General features: G+C 37.5%; 1 protein-coding gene and 1 long non-coding RNA gene across 7 annotated transcripts in view; one reads left to right on the forward strand and one right to left on the reverse strand.

Moving 5' to 3' along the window:
• The window catches only part of C27H11orf54 (chromosome 27 C11orf54 homolog), a 31256-nt gene extending 11387 nt beyond the window's left edge, over positions 1–19869 (forward strand). For 2 of the 4 annotated variants that reach the window (XM_004475533.4, XM_004475534.5), the window contains exons 2-9: positions 3167–3318; positions 5845–5943; positions 10795–10868; positions 11474–11575; positions 12519–12695; positions 14576–14725; positions 18252–18368; positions 19310–19869. In XM_004475533.4, the coding sequence (XP_004475590.2) occupies positions 3264–3318; positions 5845–5943; positions 10795–10868; positions 11474–11575; positions 12519–12695; positions 14576–14725; positions 18252–18368; positions 19310–19483 (948 nt within the window). In that variant the 5' untranslated portion in view covers positions 3167–3263 and the 3' untranslated portion in view covers positions 19484–19869. The remainder of the gene's footprint in view (positions 1–3166; positions 3319–5844; positions 5944–10794; positions 10869–11473; positions 11576–12518; positions 12696–14575; positions 14726–18251; positions 18369–19309) is intronic. The other 2 variants (XM_071212300.1, XM_071212301.1) reach the window with 2 other exon arrangements.
• Positions 1–20051, reverse strand: part of LOC131276320 (uncharacterized) — a 37207-nt gene that overhangs the window by 9041 nt on the left and 8115 nt on the right. The window lies entirely within an intron of this gene.

A 20051-nucleotide genomic window follows, 5' to 3' on the forward strand; every position in this document is an offset into this window, starting at 1 on the left:
CCAATTTAGAACATAATTTTCTGGGGTCCACAAGACTCAAACTGCCACATGCAAGGCCTCAAGGAAAGCCAAAAGTGAGAGATTAGGGCCTTTTCTGATCTTTCCTGCACACAGCCCTGCATATGTGTTTACCTTCTGGACATTCAGCAATATGTGAGAGTTTTTCAAAGTCTCCTCTAAACCGCTAATCCTCAGAGATGTTTTTGGGGCAGCATCTTCTTTGTCCCAACTGGTTTCACTACCTCAGACATATGTAGTGTTAAACAATTGCTGCTGTTTGTTTTGGACAAATGTCCTGGTTATAGGATGCCATGAGTCAAGTCAGATAAAAATAAGCCTTGTGATGTGAATGGGACTTTTCCAGGAGCTGCCAGACAGGTCAGTAATGACAGTTTTCTGAGGATAAGGAAATTGGGGAAGCTTGCCCCCACTCCTGTGGCTGCTAGTTTTCAAAGCTAGAACAGAATAGATATCTTTATTTCTTCATGCAGCTTTGATCTATTGTCTATTGTACACTCCTTTCAACTTGCAGGACTTTCTGTGGATTGCTTATAGGGCTGGTCTACTGGTAATGAACTCCCTCCACTTTTGTTTATTTGGGAATATCTTAATCTCTCACTTTTTAAAAAAAATAATTTTATTGACATAATTCACACTTTTTTTAAAAAGTGTACAATTCAATGCTTTTTAGTGTTTTTTGCTCGCTGTCTGCTCATTTTCTTTAGGAGACCAAACCCAGGACCTCCCTTATGGGAGGTAGGCAACCAACTGCTTAAGCCACATCCACTTTCCCTCTCACTCTTTTTTTTTGAGGTACTGGGGGCCAGGGATTGAACCCAGGACCTTGTGTGTGGGAAGACAGCACTAAATCACTGAACCACATTGGCTTCCTGAGTTGGTTTTTTCATTTGTTTTGCTTGTTGTTTGTTTTTTTTCTTTTTACAGGAGGCACAGGAATCAAACCTGGGACCACCCATGTGAAAGATGGGAGCTCAACAGCTTGAGCCACATCCATTCCCTCTCTTGTTCATTTTTGAAAGACAGTTGTTGGATATAGAATTCTTGAGTGGCAGTTTTTTTGTTTGTTTTCAGCACTTTAAATATGTCATCTACTGTTTTCTTGCCTCCGTAGTTTCGGATGAGAAATCAGCACTTAATCTGATGGCGGCTCCATTGACCGTGACATATTGCTTCTTTCTTGTGGCTTTCAGAATTCTCTCATTATCTTTGGTATTTGATAATCCTATAATAATATACTGCACTGTGGGTCTATTGGAGTTTATAGTCTGTTTGGAGTTCATTGAAAATCTTGAATGTGTATATTTATGTCATTGATTAAACTTGAGAAGTTTTCAGCCATTATTTCCTTGAATATTCTGTCTGCTCCTTTCTAAATTTCTTTTTCTGGGATTCCCACAATGTGTAATGTGTTGATATGCTTGATGGCATCCCACAGGCTCCTGAGGCTCTGTTCACTCTTTTAAGATTTATTTACTTACTTACTTATTTATTTATTTATTTATCTCCCCTTTCCCCCTACCCCCCGGCCCCAGTTTTCCGTTCTCTGTGTCTATTTGCTGTGTCTTCTTCTTTGTCCACTTCTGTTGTTGTCAGCGGCACAGGAATCTATGTTTCTTTTTGTTGCGTCATCTTGTTGTGCCAGCTCTCCGTGTGTGCGGCGCCATTCTGGGGCAGGCTGCACTTTCTTTCATGCTGGGCGGCTCTCCTTAGGGGGCACACTCGTTGGGCGTGGGGCTTCCCTACTCAGGGGACATCCCTGCGTGGCAGGGCACTCCTTGCGCGCCTCAGCACTGCGCATGGCCAGCTCCGCACGGGTCAAGGAGGCCCAGGGTTTGAACCATGGACCTCCTGTATGGTAGACGGACACCCTAACCACTGGGCCAGGTCCGCTTCCTGTTCATTCTTTTTATTCTTCTTTCTGCTCCTCAGAATGAATGATTCAAATTGTCTTTTCTTCAGGTTTACTAATTCTTTCTTCTCTAGCTCCAATCTGCAATTGAATATCTAGGAAAACTTTTATTTCTGTAACCATGATCTTTGGCTGTTTGTTTTCTTTTCATAATTTCCTTCTCTAGTGATATTTTCCTTCTGTTCATCTGTTGTTTTTCTTGTTTCTTGTCCCTGTTTTCCTTTAGCTTTTTGAGCATATTTAGGACCATTTTTATTATGGTCTCTGTCTGATATGTTCCAGGCCTAGCCCTCCTCATTAATGGTTTCTAATGCTTTAATCTTCTCCTTTGATGCACCATTGCATCCTGTTTTTTGTATGTTTTTCAACCTTTTGTTGACATCTGACAGCTATTTTAATGTATTTTTACTGAAATTTAGACTCTGTGGTGTCTGTTCCATAAGCTGGTATCCATCTAGGGTTATGATGTGGTTTTCCTTGAATGCCAGGAGCTAACAAAGAGGAAGAAAACCTCATTCCCGGTCTTTGCAGATTGACCTGTGCAGTAAGTACTCTCCTTCAGCATTTATCCATACAATAAGTTGTATGAGCGAAGCTCTAGGTGGAAGAATAGGGGCCTTGCTGATCATTTCTGCTTGTGTGTTTCCTCTGGAACATATGCTTGTGGCCCTAGGAAGGAATTCTCTCATTTACAAAGTTACAGTTTCCTAGGAAACGTTTTTCTTCGGTCCCGGACACTGCAATATATGTGCCAGCAATCCCTTGCCCCCAGGAGCACAACCTGACTGCTCTTCCACAGCATTCAGCAGGAGAGCTCTCGGAACTGCCTTCTTCATTCAGGGCGAGATCTCAGGCCACCACTAGGCAGATGGCGCCAGGCGTAGGAGCTCCTATTGTGTACACAGGGACCACTCTGATGCCTGTGGAACCCGGACCAGGAATCTGCACTGTGAATGTGGGCCAGTCCCGTACGGAACCAGTCAGGAGTGGGGAAGGGGCTGGCCAGGGTGCCACAAGATCCTCCTGCTTTAAAGAAGCCTTTTTTAACTTGGTGCTCACCCTGTTACTGCAGCCCTTTAACTGTTTTCCGGAGCCCTGAGTAAGATCTTTCTGCCAGTTATTGGTGCTGGTTCAAAGCTTCTGTGGGGGATGGAGCCCTGAAGCACCTCACTCTGCCATCTTGATCAGGCCCAGTGCACCCTCTTAATAGCTGAACCCTTTAATGTTATTTTCCAGATCAGCAGCTGTGCATGCTCTGTACACTGTGAACTCTTGAGATAAATAGCCTGCAATAACTTTATTTGTATGACCTTACATCTAAAGAAGAAAGAAAATGGCTTGTGTTGAGTATTCTTTTCATGTACCAAGTCTAGAAGAACTTGCTAGAGGTAAATACAAGAACTGGGTTTTAAAATTCTAAGGGAAAAATGAAAAAACTAAATGTATTCTAAGGTATAATTTGCAAAACAGAACTCATTTTCCTTTTCAGTATCAGTTCTATAGTGTTTTTCTTGAGAAAATCCAAAATCCCTCTCCCTTGGAGAAGGTAGTATGACAATATTTTGATGATGTTTTTTATCATTTGTAAAAAATGTTCTACAACAATGCAAGCTGCTGGTGGTAGGGTGATGTATGGGAGTCCTGGATGTTATGCATGATTGTTTAGTAAGCTCACAACTTTTCTAATTAAAATAATATTAATCTTAAAAATTACGCTAAGTGATAGAAGCTAGACACAAAGTACTTCATATTATTTGAATTCATTTATATAAAATGTAAATATAAACCTATAAAGAGAAATAGATTAGTGGTTAGGGAGGGCTGGGGACAGCAAAACTGAGAGGTGACTCTTCAGGGCTATGGAGTTTTTCTTTTTGGAGTAATGAAAATGTTCTAAAATAGACTGTGATGAGTGCACAACTCTGGGATTACACTAAAAGCCACTGATGGTACACTTTTGACAGACTGTATGTTATGGGGATATATCTCAAACTGGTTTTTTAAAAACTCACCATTTCCAGTTTTACAGGAAGAAAATAACTATAGTAATCCAAGGTTAAAATATATGTGATGCCCAAAGATTTGCATAACTTTTTGCTTTATTAACCTTTTACCAGTTACAGTATTCTTAAACACATAATCTACTGTTGTGCATTACCCATGTTTCCAATCTAGTACTTTTTTGTTTTCCTTATCCTGATGTGACAGGTTGCCAGTGAACTTGCTTAGATTTCTCTGAGCATATTTTTATGTTCACCTTCTTGTTGGATCAAAAATTTAAGTCAGTTTCACGGGATACATTAGACAGAAGAGAGATAAGAAAAGGAAAAAAATATTCGAATAGGGACATAAAATAGACTCAGGAATACTCTTAATCTAAAACTGCATAGCCTGTCCAAATGCCAACCTCTTTTTTGAAAGCCTTTGGATTCTATTCTGATTAACTATAAAATCTACTCATTTCTCAAGAGTGTGTCTACCCTCATAGTTTATCTGTTCTCCTGATGAGGTAGAAGTGAAAAAAAAAACAAAACCATTCTCTACTTGGTTATGGCTTTCTTCTTATAACCTTCCTGGTTTTTCCTTAATTGACTGGCACTAGTAAATCATCTGCACTGCTAGTATTCTTCTGAGAGTATTTTTTTCTATTGACGCTTTGGCCTTTGCTAAGACAAAATAGCTAGGAATCTTTTTTTTGAGAGCCTCTCTGCCACCTTTTTCCCTGTGTTTGTTTTTCTTCTATCTATACAGGCTATATTCAGTACAAAATAGAAGTATAACCTTAAGTGTTCTGCGTCAAAATTTATTTTCAATTTTTAATTTTTGTAGAAAATCTTATAGTAAGAATTTGTTCCCTTTGTAATTAGTAAAAAATAGATTTAATATTACATTTTGTGTGATCTATGTATCTTTTTTTAAAAAGATAATAAAAGAAATAGATTTTGCTATTTTTCTACACAATAAAGCAATTTATATATTCATAAATCTGTAGTCATTAGAGGAATTTTCTAGTCAATTTGGTTTCTGTTCTCATATACAGAAGATCTGATAAAATGTGTATATGGCTAGATTTAGGATGACTTTATGTTTTTAGAAAGGCTAAACCATAACTGCTGATAGGACTATCAGAGAAATTTTTGAAGAACTTTCATCCTTAAAAGTACATTATGCTTAGATTTATAACTTTTTGAGACACTGATGCTTGCTCTTTTACCCTTTTTGTTGAGCTATAACATATCTGCAATAATGTGTACTAATGTTAAGTGTATAGCTGGATGAATTTTAACTTAATTTACACATACATAAACACCATCCAAATCAAGATATAGAACATTTCCAGCATTTCAGAAGGCTCCTTCATGAACCTTTCTGTTCAGATCACTACCATCATACCTAACTACTATTCTGATTTCTCTCACTTTAAATTAGTTGTCTGTTTTTGAAATATATATAACCGAAGTCATGGGATATGTACACTTTTGTGTTTGGCTTCTGCTCAATATTTTGTCTGTAAGCTTCAAGTTGTTACTTTTTAACAGTTTAAATATTCATGTTTCAGTAGGTCTATGGAATTCTGTCCTCAAAAGGAAGGTAGTTTCTGGCTGTTATAAAAATTCTGGAACCATATATCCTTTCACTTTTTTGTTTTCAGTGGTTTGTAATCACCATAGATTAGGTTATTTATGTGTCTTTGTCCATATTGTATCTTACGATTATGTGTCTAATTGAGCATCAGTGTCTCAAAATCTTCCCTCAACCTAAATTTGTGTAACAAAAATGTTGAGAATTCATTAATAAGACGATTTCCCCTCTCAACATTTTTGTTACACAAGTTTAGGTTGAGGGAAGATTTTATATATGGTGGTCAATTTTTGTACTTAATAGTCAATAACTCTTTTTCTTGTCTTTATTAGTTCTACAGAAGGGACTGAAAGATAACTTCGCTGATGTGCAGGTCTCTGTAGTTGATTGTCCTGATTTAACTAAGGAACCATTTACCTTTCCTGCAAAAGGTAAGCAATATTTGCAATTAACTTTAATATGTTTATTTTAAAAACAATTCATTTATATAAGTATAGCATTCATCCATGAACATACATACACAATAGTGTATAGTGAAAGTTGTAAACTTAAAAAACAAAGCATACATAATAATATTCAGGGCTCTCATACATCACCCCACCACAAATACTTTGCATTGTATGTAACATTTGTAACAAATTATAAAAGAGCATCCTCAAAGTATTACTACTAACTATAGTCCCTGTCTTACATTTGGTGTATTCTTCCCCCAGCCCAAGCCATTATTTTATTTTATTTGTTCCCCCCATGAGATGGCGCCCTCATTTGTTTGCTGGTTGTTTGTGCTCATTGTATGCTCGTTGTTGTTTTTTGTTTTGTTTTGTTTTGTTTGCCACATCCACTCCTGCTTATTTTTGCTCATTGTCTTGCTTTTTTTGCTTGTTGTCTGCTTGTTGTCTGCTCATTGTTTTTTCTCGTTTGCTAATTTTTTCTCATTGTCTGCTCATTGTTTTTGCTCATTGTCTGCTCATTGTCTGCTTGTTGTTTGTCTGTTGTATTTAGGAGGCACTGGAAACCGAACCTGGGCCTCCCGTGTGGGAGGTGGGTGCTCAGCTGCTTAAGCCACATCTACTTCTACCATGCTATTTGACCACAGTACCTTTATAATACACTTCAAGGTCAGGGAGCCTGAGTCCTCTGACTTTGCTCTTCTTTTTTAGGGTGTTTTTGGCTATTTGGGACCCCTTTTACTTCCAAATAAATTTATATTTCTGTAAAGTAGCCTGTTGGAATTTTGATTGGTATTGCATTAAATCTATAAATCAATTTGGGTAGAATTGAGATTTTCACAATGTTTAGTCTTCTAATCTGTGAACATGGAATATCCTTTCATTTGTTTAAGTCTTTGATTTCTTTTAGCTGTGTTTTGTAGTTTTCTGAATACAGATCCTTTACATTCCTGGTTAAATTAATTCCTAGATATTTGTGTCTTTTTGTTACCAATGTAAATGGAATTTTTTTCTTGATTTCCTCCTCAGTTTGCTCATTACTAGTGTATACAAAGGCTCCTGATTTTTGCCAGTTCATCTTGTATTCTGCCACCTTTGCTGAACTCATTTATTAGTTCAAGGAGCTTTATTGTAGACCTTTCAGGATTTTCTGAATGTAGGATCATTCATGTCATCCACAATTAGTGAGAGTTTTACTTCCTCTTTCCAATTTGGATGCCTTTTATTTCCTTTTCTTGCCTAATTGCTCTAGCTAGAACTTCTAGTATGGTGCAGAATAACAGTGATGACAGTGGTCATCCTTACCTTTTTCCTGATCTTACAGGGAAAGCTTTCAACCTCTCCCTGTTATTATGTTAGCTATGGGTTTTTCATATCTACCCTTTATTATGTTGAGGAACTTCCCTTCTATACCTATCTTTTTTTTTTGAAGATTTATTTATTTATTTACTTACTTATTTCTCTCCCCTTCCCCCCCTACCCCGGTTGTCTGTTCTCTGTGTCTATTTGCTGCGTCTTCTTTGTCCGCTTCTGTTGTTGTCAGCGGCACGGTAATCTGTGTTTCTTTTTGTTGCGTCATCTTGCTATGTCAGCTCTCCATGTGTGCAGCGCCATTCCTAGGCAGGCTGCACTTTCTTTCGCGCTGGGCGGCTCTTCTTACAGGGCGCACTCCTTGCGCGTGGGGCTCCCCTGTGCGGGGGCACTCCTTGCGCGCATCAGCACTGCGCACGGCCAGCTCCACACGGGTCAAGGAGGCCCGGTGTTTGAACCAAGGACCTCCCATGTGGTAGACGGACGCCCTAACCACTGGGCCAAGTCCGCCGCCTCTATACCTATATCTTGAGGAATTTTTATCAAGAAAGGATTCTGGATTTTGTTTAATGCCTTTTCTGCATCTATTGAGATGATCCTATTTTTTTCCCTTTGATTTGTTAATTTGTATACCATGTTAATTTACATTAATCATGAAAGACTTATTTTCCAAACATCTACTTACTACATACATCCCTTCAACAAATTTGCCAAGTGATCATCCAACCAATGTGTGACGTGAGAGAAGAGAAATTTATATTAGTTGAGTAAATATAATTTGTCCCTGTGTGAGACAACCATATTTGATATTTAAGTTAATTATTATAATACTACTGCAAGGTGATTCCTATCCCCAGCTTACAGATCAGAAAAGTAAAACTGAGAGGTTAAGTAAGCTGAAGTTGACCTTCATAATCAGGAATCAAAGGGAGGCCTGTCTGCTTCCGAAGTCCAAGCTTCTCCCATTATACCCTGCTGTGATGAGGAATTTGGAGATAAGCTCTCACAGTATTCTTTTATTAAGTAATTGACATCTTTGTTGAAATGTAATTTACCATAGAAGTCCTGGGCTCTAACTCTGTCTCTGCCACATACCGATTTCATTATCTTGGGTAAGTCTTTCAATTTAATTGGGCTTCAGTGTCCCCAGTTTGTAAAATGATGGGATTTGGAAGTTGTTTCTTTTTTGGTCCTTCCAGGTTAAATATTCTGTTGATTTTACATAAACCTGTAAATTCTATATGTCGTGTATACCAGATGACATTTTTCTTTGCACCTTGAAAGCATTTAGCATGATACTTTATAGTCATATTTCTTCCAAATATAAGAATAATAGGTGTCCTGCAAAATAAATAGAGTACAAGGAAGAAGGAAAATGGTTACTCTTAATTCTTTAATCTAGAGGGTTATCCTTTGAGAAGGGTCAATAATTTGTGAGTCTTTAAGTTGAAAACTAAGGAAGCCAGATATGTATGAACGTGTTTGTGTGTGTATGATCCTACACAGACTTCCCCATGAACTGTTCTTGCTAAGGTTACCAGTAACCTTGATCTATTTAGTTGTTGTATTTGGTCTGTCTACATGTTTAATGCCCTTTGGCTGTTACTGCCTCTTGACATTCTCTCTCCCCTAGGTTCTTTTGCATCTCCTCTCTTAGTGCCTTTTTAAAATCTTTTTATGGTGTTCTTTGGCACTTTTCCTGGCTCCTTTATTTATTTTTCTGCCAGACTCTTCAGTATTAATGTTCTCCAGAATTCTTTCCTCAGCCTCTTTTTGTTCTGTTTATTTCTGTGCTTTTCCATCTACTCTTATAGTTTTAATTACTATCCAGATACAACAACTTCAAAACCTGTACATCCTACCTAGATGTCTCTTTCTTAGCTGTAGATCAGTTTCTAGCTGATCTACATATAGTGTGTATAGCCTATAGGACACCACCTAGATGAGCTAAGGAAAACTTCAGGTTTAAATGTGTGTAGAATTTAACTCATTACTTTGCCATAATTGCTTAGTCTCCTGTATTTCTTCTTTTCCTTAATTTCCTCTTCACCTCTGCAGTCACCATTATTAGCTTATTCTGCTTTGCTTGGACTACTGCAGTAACCTCCTAATGGTTTCTCTGAACCTTCCTTCAGTGTTACTATCACTTACGAGAAGGAATCTTACCCATGAGTAGTCTCTGCTGATCCCGTAGAAAACATTTCCAAAATGACCAATTACATATGGGACCTATAAGAATTTTGTACATTGCTCTTTGCATAGCTAAAGAAATAGAGCATTTATATCTACTTAACATATAATATAGGGGAATAGGATGTGTAGCACTTTGGTATTGTTTATGAATTCCAAAAATAGATACTGGATTATGTTTGTAAACTGGTTAAATTGTATTAGATTCAGAGGTTTCACTTTTACTTGATTAAATTATAATTAAGGCTTTGATTTGGCCACATCACTAGGTTGTTGAGTCCCCTTGATGGGTGGGGACTCACAGAGAAAATGACATGGCAGAGGAGAGAGCTAGAGCTTTGATGCTGGAGCCCTGGGAAGTAAACACACAGGAGGAACACAGAAGAATAGAGATGGCTCCACAGACACGGCAGAGGCCCCAGGAAGAGAGAGCCTGAGAGTCTGCAGCTGAGCACGCGAAGAAACGAGCTCCAGGGAGAGAGACATTTAGAAGGAAGAGGAAGGCTGAACTCTTTGTAGAGACTAGCAGCCATTTTGCCATCTTGCTCTAACAAAAGGCTTTTGGTGAGGAAAGTAACTTACACTTTATAGCCTTGTGACTGGAAGCCTCTAACCCCAATAAATGCCCTTTATAAAACCCAACATATTTCTGGTAGTTTGCATCAGCACCCCTTTGACTGACTAATACTATATGAAATTGACAAGACTACTTTTTCTCAAAGAAAAGGTAATTACTTTCTAGTCTGCATTAAAAAAGGAAAAACTATGCCTTCTAACATGTCTAGCTGTACCTGTGATGTTAAAATGTAAATAGAAAGTTCCTAGTACCTGAAGTTATCTCTAATTACTGTCATTTTATAAATCTTGGGAATAAACAACTTTGGCAAGAGAATTTCTCAGGATGGACTTCTAAAAGAATTTGTATTCTACCAGGTCAAAATATTTTAAATTTAAAAACAATTTTAGCAAAAAATAAAAAATAAAAGCGAAACAGATTTTTAAAGAATTAAGTCATTACAGACCAATTCTAAACACCTCATCCAACCCAAACTTTGCCCTAATTCTTTGCCCTCTCATCACCTTTCTTTTGGCTTTATGCCACCAACTACATCTACATCAGGCCATGTTTGGTTGAGAAAATATTGGAGACACAGGTATTTAGAATAGGACAAGGCTCCTAGCTACTTACATCTTCCAACCTATACTATTTGTAAAATTCCTCATGAGAAAGGAGAAATTGTATACTCTAAATAAGTTAAATTAGTGTCTTATGGCATTTTATACTTAAATTAGATGTATTGCCTATTTTTAAGATGGTTTGTGTTCTTTCAGGCATCTGTGGGAAAACTCGAATTGTAGAAGTAGGAGGTGTGCCTTACTTACTACCTCTTGTAAACAAAGAAAAAGTAAGTGTTATACTTTTGCTTTTCTTTTTAATTTTTTTTTAAGATTTATTTTATTATTTCTCTCCCTTTCCCCGCCCCCCACCCCAGTTGTCTGTTCTCTGTGTCCATTTGCTGCGAGTTCTTTTTTTGTTCACTTCTGTTGTTGTCAGCGGCACAGGAATCTGTGTTTCTTTTTTGTTGTTGTTGTGTCATCTTGCTGCGTCAACTCTCCGTGTGTGCAGCGCCATTCCTGGGCAAGCTGCACTTTCTTTCACGCTGGGCGGCTCTCCTCACGGGGTGCACTCCTTGCACGTGGGGCTCCCCTATGCGGGGACACCCCTGCGTGGCATGGCACTCCTTGTGTGCATCAGCACTGCTCATGGGCCAGCTCCACATGGGTCAGGGAGGCCCAGGGTTTGAACCGCGGACCTCCCATGTGGTAGACGGACGCCCTATCCACTCGGCCAACTCCACTTCCCTACTTTTGCTTTTCATATCACATGAAGATGGTATACAGGTTAATTCATCTTTTTATTATTAGAAGATCCTTTGATCAATGTGGCAAGAAAGTAAACCAGGGAATTAGTATAGTTGTGATTCAACTCATACTTTTTCTTCTTGTATAGGTTTATGATCTGAATAAGATTGCCAAAGAAATCAAGCTGCCTGGAGCTTTTATTCTTGGAGCCGGGGCAGGCCCATTTCAGACTCTTGGGTTCAATACTGAGGTCAGCATATACAGAATATAAATTATTGTTATTTTATTCATTTGTCATTTGATTTTCCTTTTTCCTTTTACTATCAAAAAGGCCTGCCTTCTGGGTGAATTGTAGGTAATTGATGTCATATCTCTCCACAGATTTGATACTGTTTGATACAGATTTGGAGCTTTATCACATGCTCCAGTTGGTAATGGAGGACTAGCCTCTAGTTTCATTTTCTCTTAGGGTATAGGTTCAGCTTTAGATAAGTCCAAGTTCCCATTTTAGTCTCCTGAAGATCCAGGATTGTCCAAGATTCTTATCCTTATATCAGAGGATTCCTAGCTCCTCTGTGATTCTTTGTTTTTGGTATAATGGCAGCTTTTGATCATAGAAAAATGGGATATTTAATCATCAGTCAAGTCTCTCTTTCAGATCAAATAATAGGGATGTACCAGAGTCATATGATGATTATTTACCAAATGTAATGTCTATTCCTGTGTAAGTCAGTATATTTCCAACTTAAAACTATCACATCAGTGTTTTGTGGCATGCCGTGAATGCAAGAGTGGGTGACCACAATCAGTCTACCCATTCACTCACAATCTAGTTAGATGTGACCATTAGTCAATGATCATACCATGTGTTTTGCAAAACATTAATATAATTTGCCTAATTAATATAATTTGTCAAGATAGAAAAAAGTTTAAAACTTAAAATTAGACATTTTAAAGGAAATGTTACAAAAGTTACAGAAATACAATAAATTGTGTAAAGGTTTTCCCAATTTTGATATTTATAAATCTACTTTAATATTTTGTATCTAAGTTTAATTATTTTGTTTCATATTTTCTTACTGGGTTTTAAAATAAAATGTCTTAAAGTCTGTGATAAAATAATTTTGTTACATTATTCAATATACTCCCTTTGCATAGAGATACTAGGATTGACTAATTATTTTTCTTTTCAGTTTATGCCAATTATTCAGACAGAAAGTGAACACAAACCTCCTGTGAATGGAAGTTACTTTGCCCATGTTAACCCTGCAGATGGAGGGTGCCTGTTGGAGAAATACAGTGAGAAGTATCACGATTTCGGGTGTGCATTATTGGCTAATCTTTTTGCCAGTGAGGGCCAACCTGGCAAGGTGATTGTCCATAAAAACATTGTATTCTCTTAACTATTCTTTAAAATAGCTAAAAATTTGATTTTTTTTTGTCCCAAATATGCTTTTCTTAAATCAGAAGTTACCTAAGGCAAAGTTCCATAAATAACCCCACTGTGAAAGATTCAGACAGTACTATACTCAGAGTGAAAGACTTATTTAAAAATAAAGTTAAGAATAAATAATACTTTGAGCAGTCCTGGCTTTGGTTCCTGGTGCCTCCTGAAAAATAAAGACAAACAACAAGCAAACAAATGAAAAAAACCAGCTCAGGGGAGCCAATGTGGCTCAGTGGTTGAGCTCTGACTTCTTATGAGGTCCCAGGTTCAATCCCTGGCCCTGGTACCTCAAAAAAAACTAATACTTAGTAAGCGAGACCTTATTTTTTAAGGTACAAAAAGCTAACGGGATATTAATTTGGACCGTGTTAGTCAACCAAAGGGGTGCCGATGCAAAGTACCAGAAATCTGTTGGGTTTTATAAAGGGTATTTATTGGGGGTAGAAGCTTCCAATCACAAGGCCATAAAGTGTAAGTTACTTTCCTCACCAAAGACTGTTGCCACATGCTGGAGCAAGATGCTGTCTTCTCTGCGAGGGTTTAGCCTTCCTCTTCCCCTAAGGCTCCGTGGTCCCAACTCCTTCCTTTCTCAGCTGTCGGTCATAAGGCTTGTCTCTCTCTCTTGGTCTCATTTCTCTCCAGGCTCAGGTGCTCTGCTCTAACCATAAAGCCAGCTGTAAACTGTCAGTTAAACAGCTCATCTTTCTTCCCAGGGCCTCTGCAATGTCTAATGGAGCCTTCTCTCTTTCCTCACATATCTGCTTCTTTGTGTGTTTATTTCCTGGGGCTCCAGCATCAAAAACTCTAACTCTCTCCTCTGCTATGTCGTTTTCTCTGAGTCCTCACCAGCCAAAGAGGTGGGGACTCAGCATCTTACTGATGTCGCCCAATCAAGCCTTAATCATAATTTAATCAAGTAAAAGTGAAACCTTTGAATCTAATACAATCTAATATGCTCACAGGAACAGACCAGTTTACAAGCACAATCTAATATCTAATTTTGGAATTCATAAACAATACCTAACTACTACAATGAGTCCCTTAAACCAATCATGCTGCTAAAATAAGTAGGTAAGGCCTACCTATAGGTAGCAAATAGATAATTTACTCATCCCTTACTTTCCAGACACTGATTGGGCTAGGCAGAAATGGCAGTAACAAAAAGTTAACAGCGAGGAGAAGGGAAGGAGAATTAGAGCCTCTCTTCATATTTCCTTCCTGCTAGTTTACAAAAAGATAACTGCAGGGTCAGCAGTTGTAAGGACTCTTAAATTTCTTAATAAATAAAGATAGCCACTTCTGCTACTCTGAGAATTGAGGTAGTGATGTCTAAACATCTACTAAAATGGAGATAACATAGGTCTGGAATTTTGTGGGAATTGAGAAAATGTCATCCTCCTCCCATTACCAGGGGATTCTCACACTGTTTACACCTTGACACAGCTGATGAGAGTCTCCTGACTTAAATGCAGCTTTTAGCCATAACTCTTCCTCATTCCAGAAAAACATGAATATTCTCACTGGAGTAGATTATATATAACATATATATATGATTTCTTTTTTTTTTTCTTTCTTTTTTTTTTTTTGAAGTCATGTTATTATATGTAGACAGGAATATATAACATATATATATGATTGTCTCTCATTGAGTATTAAGACACCTCAACTCAAATCTGGGTGTTCTAAATAAAAAAGAGAATATTAGCATCATAGAATTAAATTATATAGTATTTCATTTTGGTAGTTATTTACATAAAATGTTATAACTTAGAACAGTGGTGTGTGTTTTCATGTTCTCTGTAGATCATTGAAGTGAAGGTCAAAAGAAGAACTGGAAAACTTAACTTAGTGACTTGTATGAGAGAGACTCTTGAAAAACATTTTGGAGATAAGCCTGTTGGGATGGGAGGTACTTTCATAATTCAGAAGGGAAAAGTGAAGACTCACATTATGGTAAGGGCATGCATGTGCTTGTGTGTGTGTGTGTGTGTGGGTGTGGGGCTCATGCGTATGTACTGTACTTATAGTTTTAAGATTTGAAAAAGATATACTTTGAGGGAGCAGTTGTGGTTCAAGCAGTTGAGCACCAGCTTCCCACATATGAGGTCCAGGGTTCAATCTCCAGCTCCGGTACCTCAAAAAAAAAATTTATACGATATATATATACACTTTGAGAATTCTACCGTCAAAGATGCTCTGAATAAAATCATTTTACTATCAGTACCTTACCTTAAAATTTAAATGACAATACTATAAATCACATTGTGAGATAATTTTTCAGAGCAAGATAGATGTGATTGTAAACCTCAGAAACTGTTTATTATTTTCATTGCCAGAATCCAAAATTAATACTTAGACTTTGCTATTAAGATGGCTGTGTTTTTGGGGAAAGAAGTAGTCGTTATGAAAATTATAATCTTATTGGCTAAATCAGTTTAAAAGACATTAGGGAGGGAAGCAGATTTGACTCAGATGACTGGGCTTCTGCCTTCCACATGGGAGGTTTCTGGTTCAGATCCCAGTGCCTCCTAAAAATGACAGCAAGCATGACAGGTGCAACGGGCAGGCGCAGCAAGCTGACACAAGAGACACAGGAAGAAAAAACATGATGACAGACTCAACAAAGCAGGGAGCAGAGGTTCCCAGTGCCTCCTACAGAAGACAGCAAGCTGACGCCACAAGAGATGCAGGGAGGAAAAAGATGAGAGTCAACAAAGCAGGGAGCAGAGGTGGCTCAAGCAATTAGGACCTCCCTCCCACATTAGAGGTCCTACGTTTGACTCCCGGTGCCTTCTGAAGAAACAAGGAAGACGAACAGACACAGCAAGTGAAAAACAACAAGGGGGTGGGGAGAAATAAATAAAATCTTTAAAAGAAAAAGACATTAGAGATAGACTACTATACAGGGCCAGGGCATTCAGGCCTTTTTTTTTCCCAATCAATTTTGTTTAAGTTAGAGACCTTGTGAGTTTATAAAACCAGACTTTTTGTTTTAGAATTTTTTGTTAGTGAAGGAAGTATGGAAAGAAGAAGGAGGAGAAAGGGAGGGAAGATAAAAATGATTTCACCTTAATTTCCTTTTCATTGAAAATAGTGAAGATAAAAAAATGTAATGTTTTAAGGCTTTATGTCTTAATAATTTTTTTTAAATATTACATTCAAAAAATATGAGGTCCCTATATACCCCCCACTCCCCTCACCCCACTCCTCCCCCCCATAACAACAATCTCCTCCATCATCATGAGACATTCATTGCATTTGGTGAGTACATCTCAGAGCACTGCTGCACCTCATGGTCAGTGGTCCATGTCATAGTCCACACACTACCACGTTCCACCCAGTGGGCCATGGGAGGACATACAATGTCTGGTAACTGTCCCTGCAGCCACCCAGGACAACTCCAAGTCCCGAAAACACCTCCACATCTCATCTCTTCCTCCCGTTCCCTACCCCCAGCAGCCACCATGGCCACTTTCTCCACACAAATGCCACATTTTCTTCGATTACTAATCACAATAGTTCATGAATAGATTATCAGTAAGTCCACTCTAATCCATACTCTATTCCTCCATCCTGTGGACCTTGGAATGGTTGTGTCCACTCCACATCTGTATAAAGAGGGGGATTAGATTCCACATGGATGCTGGATGCAATCCTCCTGCTTTCAGTTGTAGGCACTCTTGGCTCCCTGGTGTGGTGGTTGACCTTCTTCACCTCCATGTTAGCTGAGTGGGGTAATTCCAATAAACCAGAGTGTAGGAGCTGAAGTCTGTTGAGGCTCAGGGCCTGGCTATCACATGGTCAGTTCAGAGATTCCGGTCCCCTGGGTATATATCAAACCCCAGCACCAACTACAGTTCTGGTAAAAGTAACAGGAGAGGCTTGTGAACAAAGATCACATCTGAGTCCAGCTCCATCACACAGAAACACAAACTCCAAAGTAGGGCCAACTGACATGGCACTGAACTCCATCTGCCATGACCACAGAACCTGTGGGTCTCTGTAGCCCTCAGAAGAACCAATACCTGGGGTTGTATCTACTTTATCTGTCTCTGGAACTCTGCTGAGGTGTGCCTCCCGGCTCTTTTGGAGACTCATAGCCATATAAACTCATTTCTCCTTTCCATTTCCCCCTTTTGTTCAGGTCAAAAAGCATTTTTAACCCCTGGTATTATATGTAGATTGAGATATTCTGCTGGTCCGAGTTGACCCTTTTATTCAAGGTCATTTTCTATTTACATCATCAGCTGGTACTTGGTAGTAAGCCCTCAGTGCCAGGGAGGCTCATGCCTGGGAGTCATGTCCCACACTAGGGGGAAGGCAACACATTTACATGCTGAGTTTGGCTTTGAGACTGGCCACATTTGAGCAACATGGAGGCTCTCAGGAGGTAACTCTTAGGCACCTTGCAGCTCTAGGCCTTGTTCTTATTTCAGATGCACAGGCTCACAAGCATAGTCATTAGTATCAAGGGCTCATTGTTGGACCTTCCTTCTTTTTTGGTCTTTGCCGTTGCACTTGGGGGACTGTTGCTGTTCCTTTAGGGACTGTGATAGAGCTCCCCTGGCCAGGAACTCAGCACTCCCTCAGTTGTTGTTTTTAATTGTATCCACTGAAAATATCCAAGTATTTTTATGTACCCTGGATATATTCCCTGTAGAACTCCCTGCCAACCATGTGTCCCCTGTCAATAACATTCCACACCAGTATTCCTCCCCTGCCATTTGTCTTAATAATTTTAAGTGCCAAGCTGATCCTGCATAGAAAGAGTAATACAGAGAATTACAGATACATTTATTTGTAAATACCAAATGAAATGGAACCGAATCATAATGTTGCAGACCTCCAGATCAAGAAGTTATTTTATTTTATTTTTAATCCAAATAAAACAACTGGTTTCAATGTACTTAGAAGTACTTCATTCTTGCACCTAATTCCTTGCTATATCTATTTCATTTAGATGAGATTTAAGCCTGTTAACCTTATTCTTCAGCTTTTTTTTCTTTCCCTTCAGCTATTTATAATTTCATCAGATGCATTTAGTAGCAAACAGGAGAGTATTAACATGAATAATTCTATATATTTATATTTGTAAATGTATTTGAATTCAAGAAACAGTAAAAACAGAGGAAGATTGAAGTATGCTTTCCTTCTACCAATTTTTTTTTAAACACCTTTTTTTTGTTTATTTCTCCTACCAGGAGCATTTATGAGATTCAAGATTAGTCTGGGAACATATTCACAGAAGTATAAAATAGAAAAGATAGTAATACTGTCGTTCCTTTATTTATTCATCAGCTTTAGCTTATACCCATTGGGTATTCTTTTGAAAACTAGAGTATGTAACGTCTCTTGATGCTAAAAATAGCCACTAGACTATGTCTTAAAATTTTTTAGCTTAATGAAATTGCATATATTTTAAAATTTTAATTCTCAGCAATGTTCTATATATTTATCTATTGATGAAATTTTTTTGTAGCCCCCAGAATTTTCTTCATGCCCTTTGAACACTGATGAAGAGGTGAATAAATGGTTGCGTTTTTACGAGATGAATGCTCCTTTGGTTTGTCTGCCAGTTTTTGTCTCCAGAGACCCAGTAAGTCTGTCTTTATTATATTGCAGTATGCTGCAATGACAGTGCTTGATTTTTTTTTTTTTTTAGGGAATTCTTTTTGAATTGACACTTTTTGTGTTGTTTTAAGAACTACAATAATCCCTAGATTTATTTTGGAAGATAAGGGAGCAGGTGGCTAATCTCCCTATGAGTTAGGCAGGGCACTTTTTACCTTCAAGAAAATGAAAGCAATGACTCCTAAAATCAGGTTATTAAATAGTAAAATCAGAACTAGGATTGAGATCTCCCATACAAATCTTTGGTGTTCATTATATTATAACACTATTCAAAAGCTTACTCTTAGGACATATTATACTATAAACCAATTCAAAGCAAATAGCTACCAAAATAATGAGTAGTCTTATCTTTTGATCCAGTAGTTCTAAGCTTAGAAACTTATCTAAAAATATATGTATATGTGTAAAATAACTTATGTAAAAGGTTATTCATGACAGTATTATTATAGTAGCAGAAGAATTAGAAATAATCTAAATTTCATTTGGAAAGTGGTTTGTACATAAAATGGAATGCCATGTAGGTATAAAAGAATGAGGAAGTTCTTTTATGTTCTGATGTGCAAAGATCTCAAAGCTGTATTGTTAAATGAAAAAACGCAGTATGCCTCACAGTGTGTATAGAATGCTATCATTTGAGTAAAAATAAAGGTAAAATATTGATATATAAGCAACTACTTATATTATTTGCTTGCAGAGAAAGAAAATGAGTATTAATGGCAAGAGATGGAATGAGACATTTTACTGAAAATATCCTTTTGTACTCTTTGAATTTTGAATTATGTTAATATATTTCCTTAAAAGTAAAATAAATCTATTGTCACATAGATAAAAAAATCTCGCTCTGCCTTTAACAAATTCTGTCCAAAATAACTTGAGTACTAAGTGAAGGTTTGTCTCTTTTCCTAGGGGTTTGATTTGCGATTGGAGCACACTCACTGTTTTAGTCACCATGGAGAAGGTGGACACTACCATTATGACACTACTCCAGATACAGTGGACTATGTTGGATACTTCTTACCTGCAGAGGTTCTCTATCGTATTGACCAACCCAAAGAAACCCATTCAATTGGGCGAGATTAAATCAGCTGATACTCATTTAGAGAAAGAAACAATTAACTATTAATTTTTAAATTATCTTTTAAATTAAGCTCATTGATTTATACTAACATAAAAAAAATCTAATGGAAATTATCTTACTCTTAACCACTATTTTTAGACCTCTAAAATGAAGAGACATGTTGGAATTATATTCTATATTATTTTGTAAATCCATTTTAGAGAAACTACTGGGAACAAAGATGTATAATTGAGATATTCATTTTTTATTCTATAATATCTGCGAAATGAGTCTTGTATTTATACCTTAAATATATATATGATCAGGAATTATGTCATTATACCTACTATCTTAGAGTAATATCTTAAATTTGTATAACACTATTAAACTTTTTAAATTAGTTTCACAACTGCTATGTGAATTATTTCTGGGAATTAGAGAGCGGTGTTTGAAATGTTGATAGGTACTGAATCTTTAAAAATCAGTTTTAGAAAGTAGAATATACTTATTTTAATGGAACAAGTTGGGGGGACAAATTTCCCCCTTGGATAATGTTGGCACAATCAAAAGTTTGCACTTTACAAATAATAG

This window comes from Dasypus novemcinctus, chromosome 27, assembly GCF_030445035.2.
Source record: "Dasypus novemcinctus isolate mDasNov1 chromosome 27, mDasNov1.1.hap2, whole genome shotgun sequence".
NCBI lineage: Eukaryota > Metazoa > Chordata > Mammalia > Cingulata > Dasypodidae > Dasypus > Dasypus novemcinctus.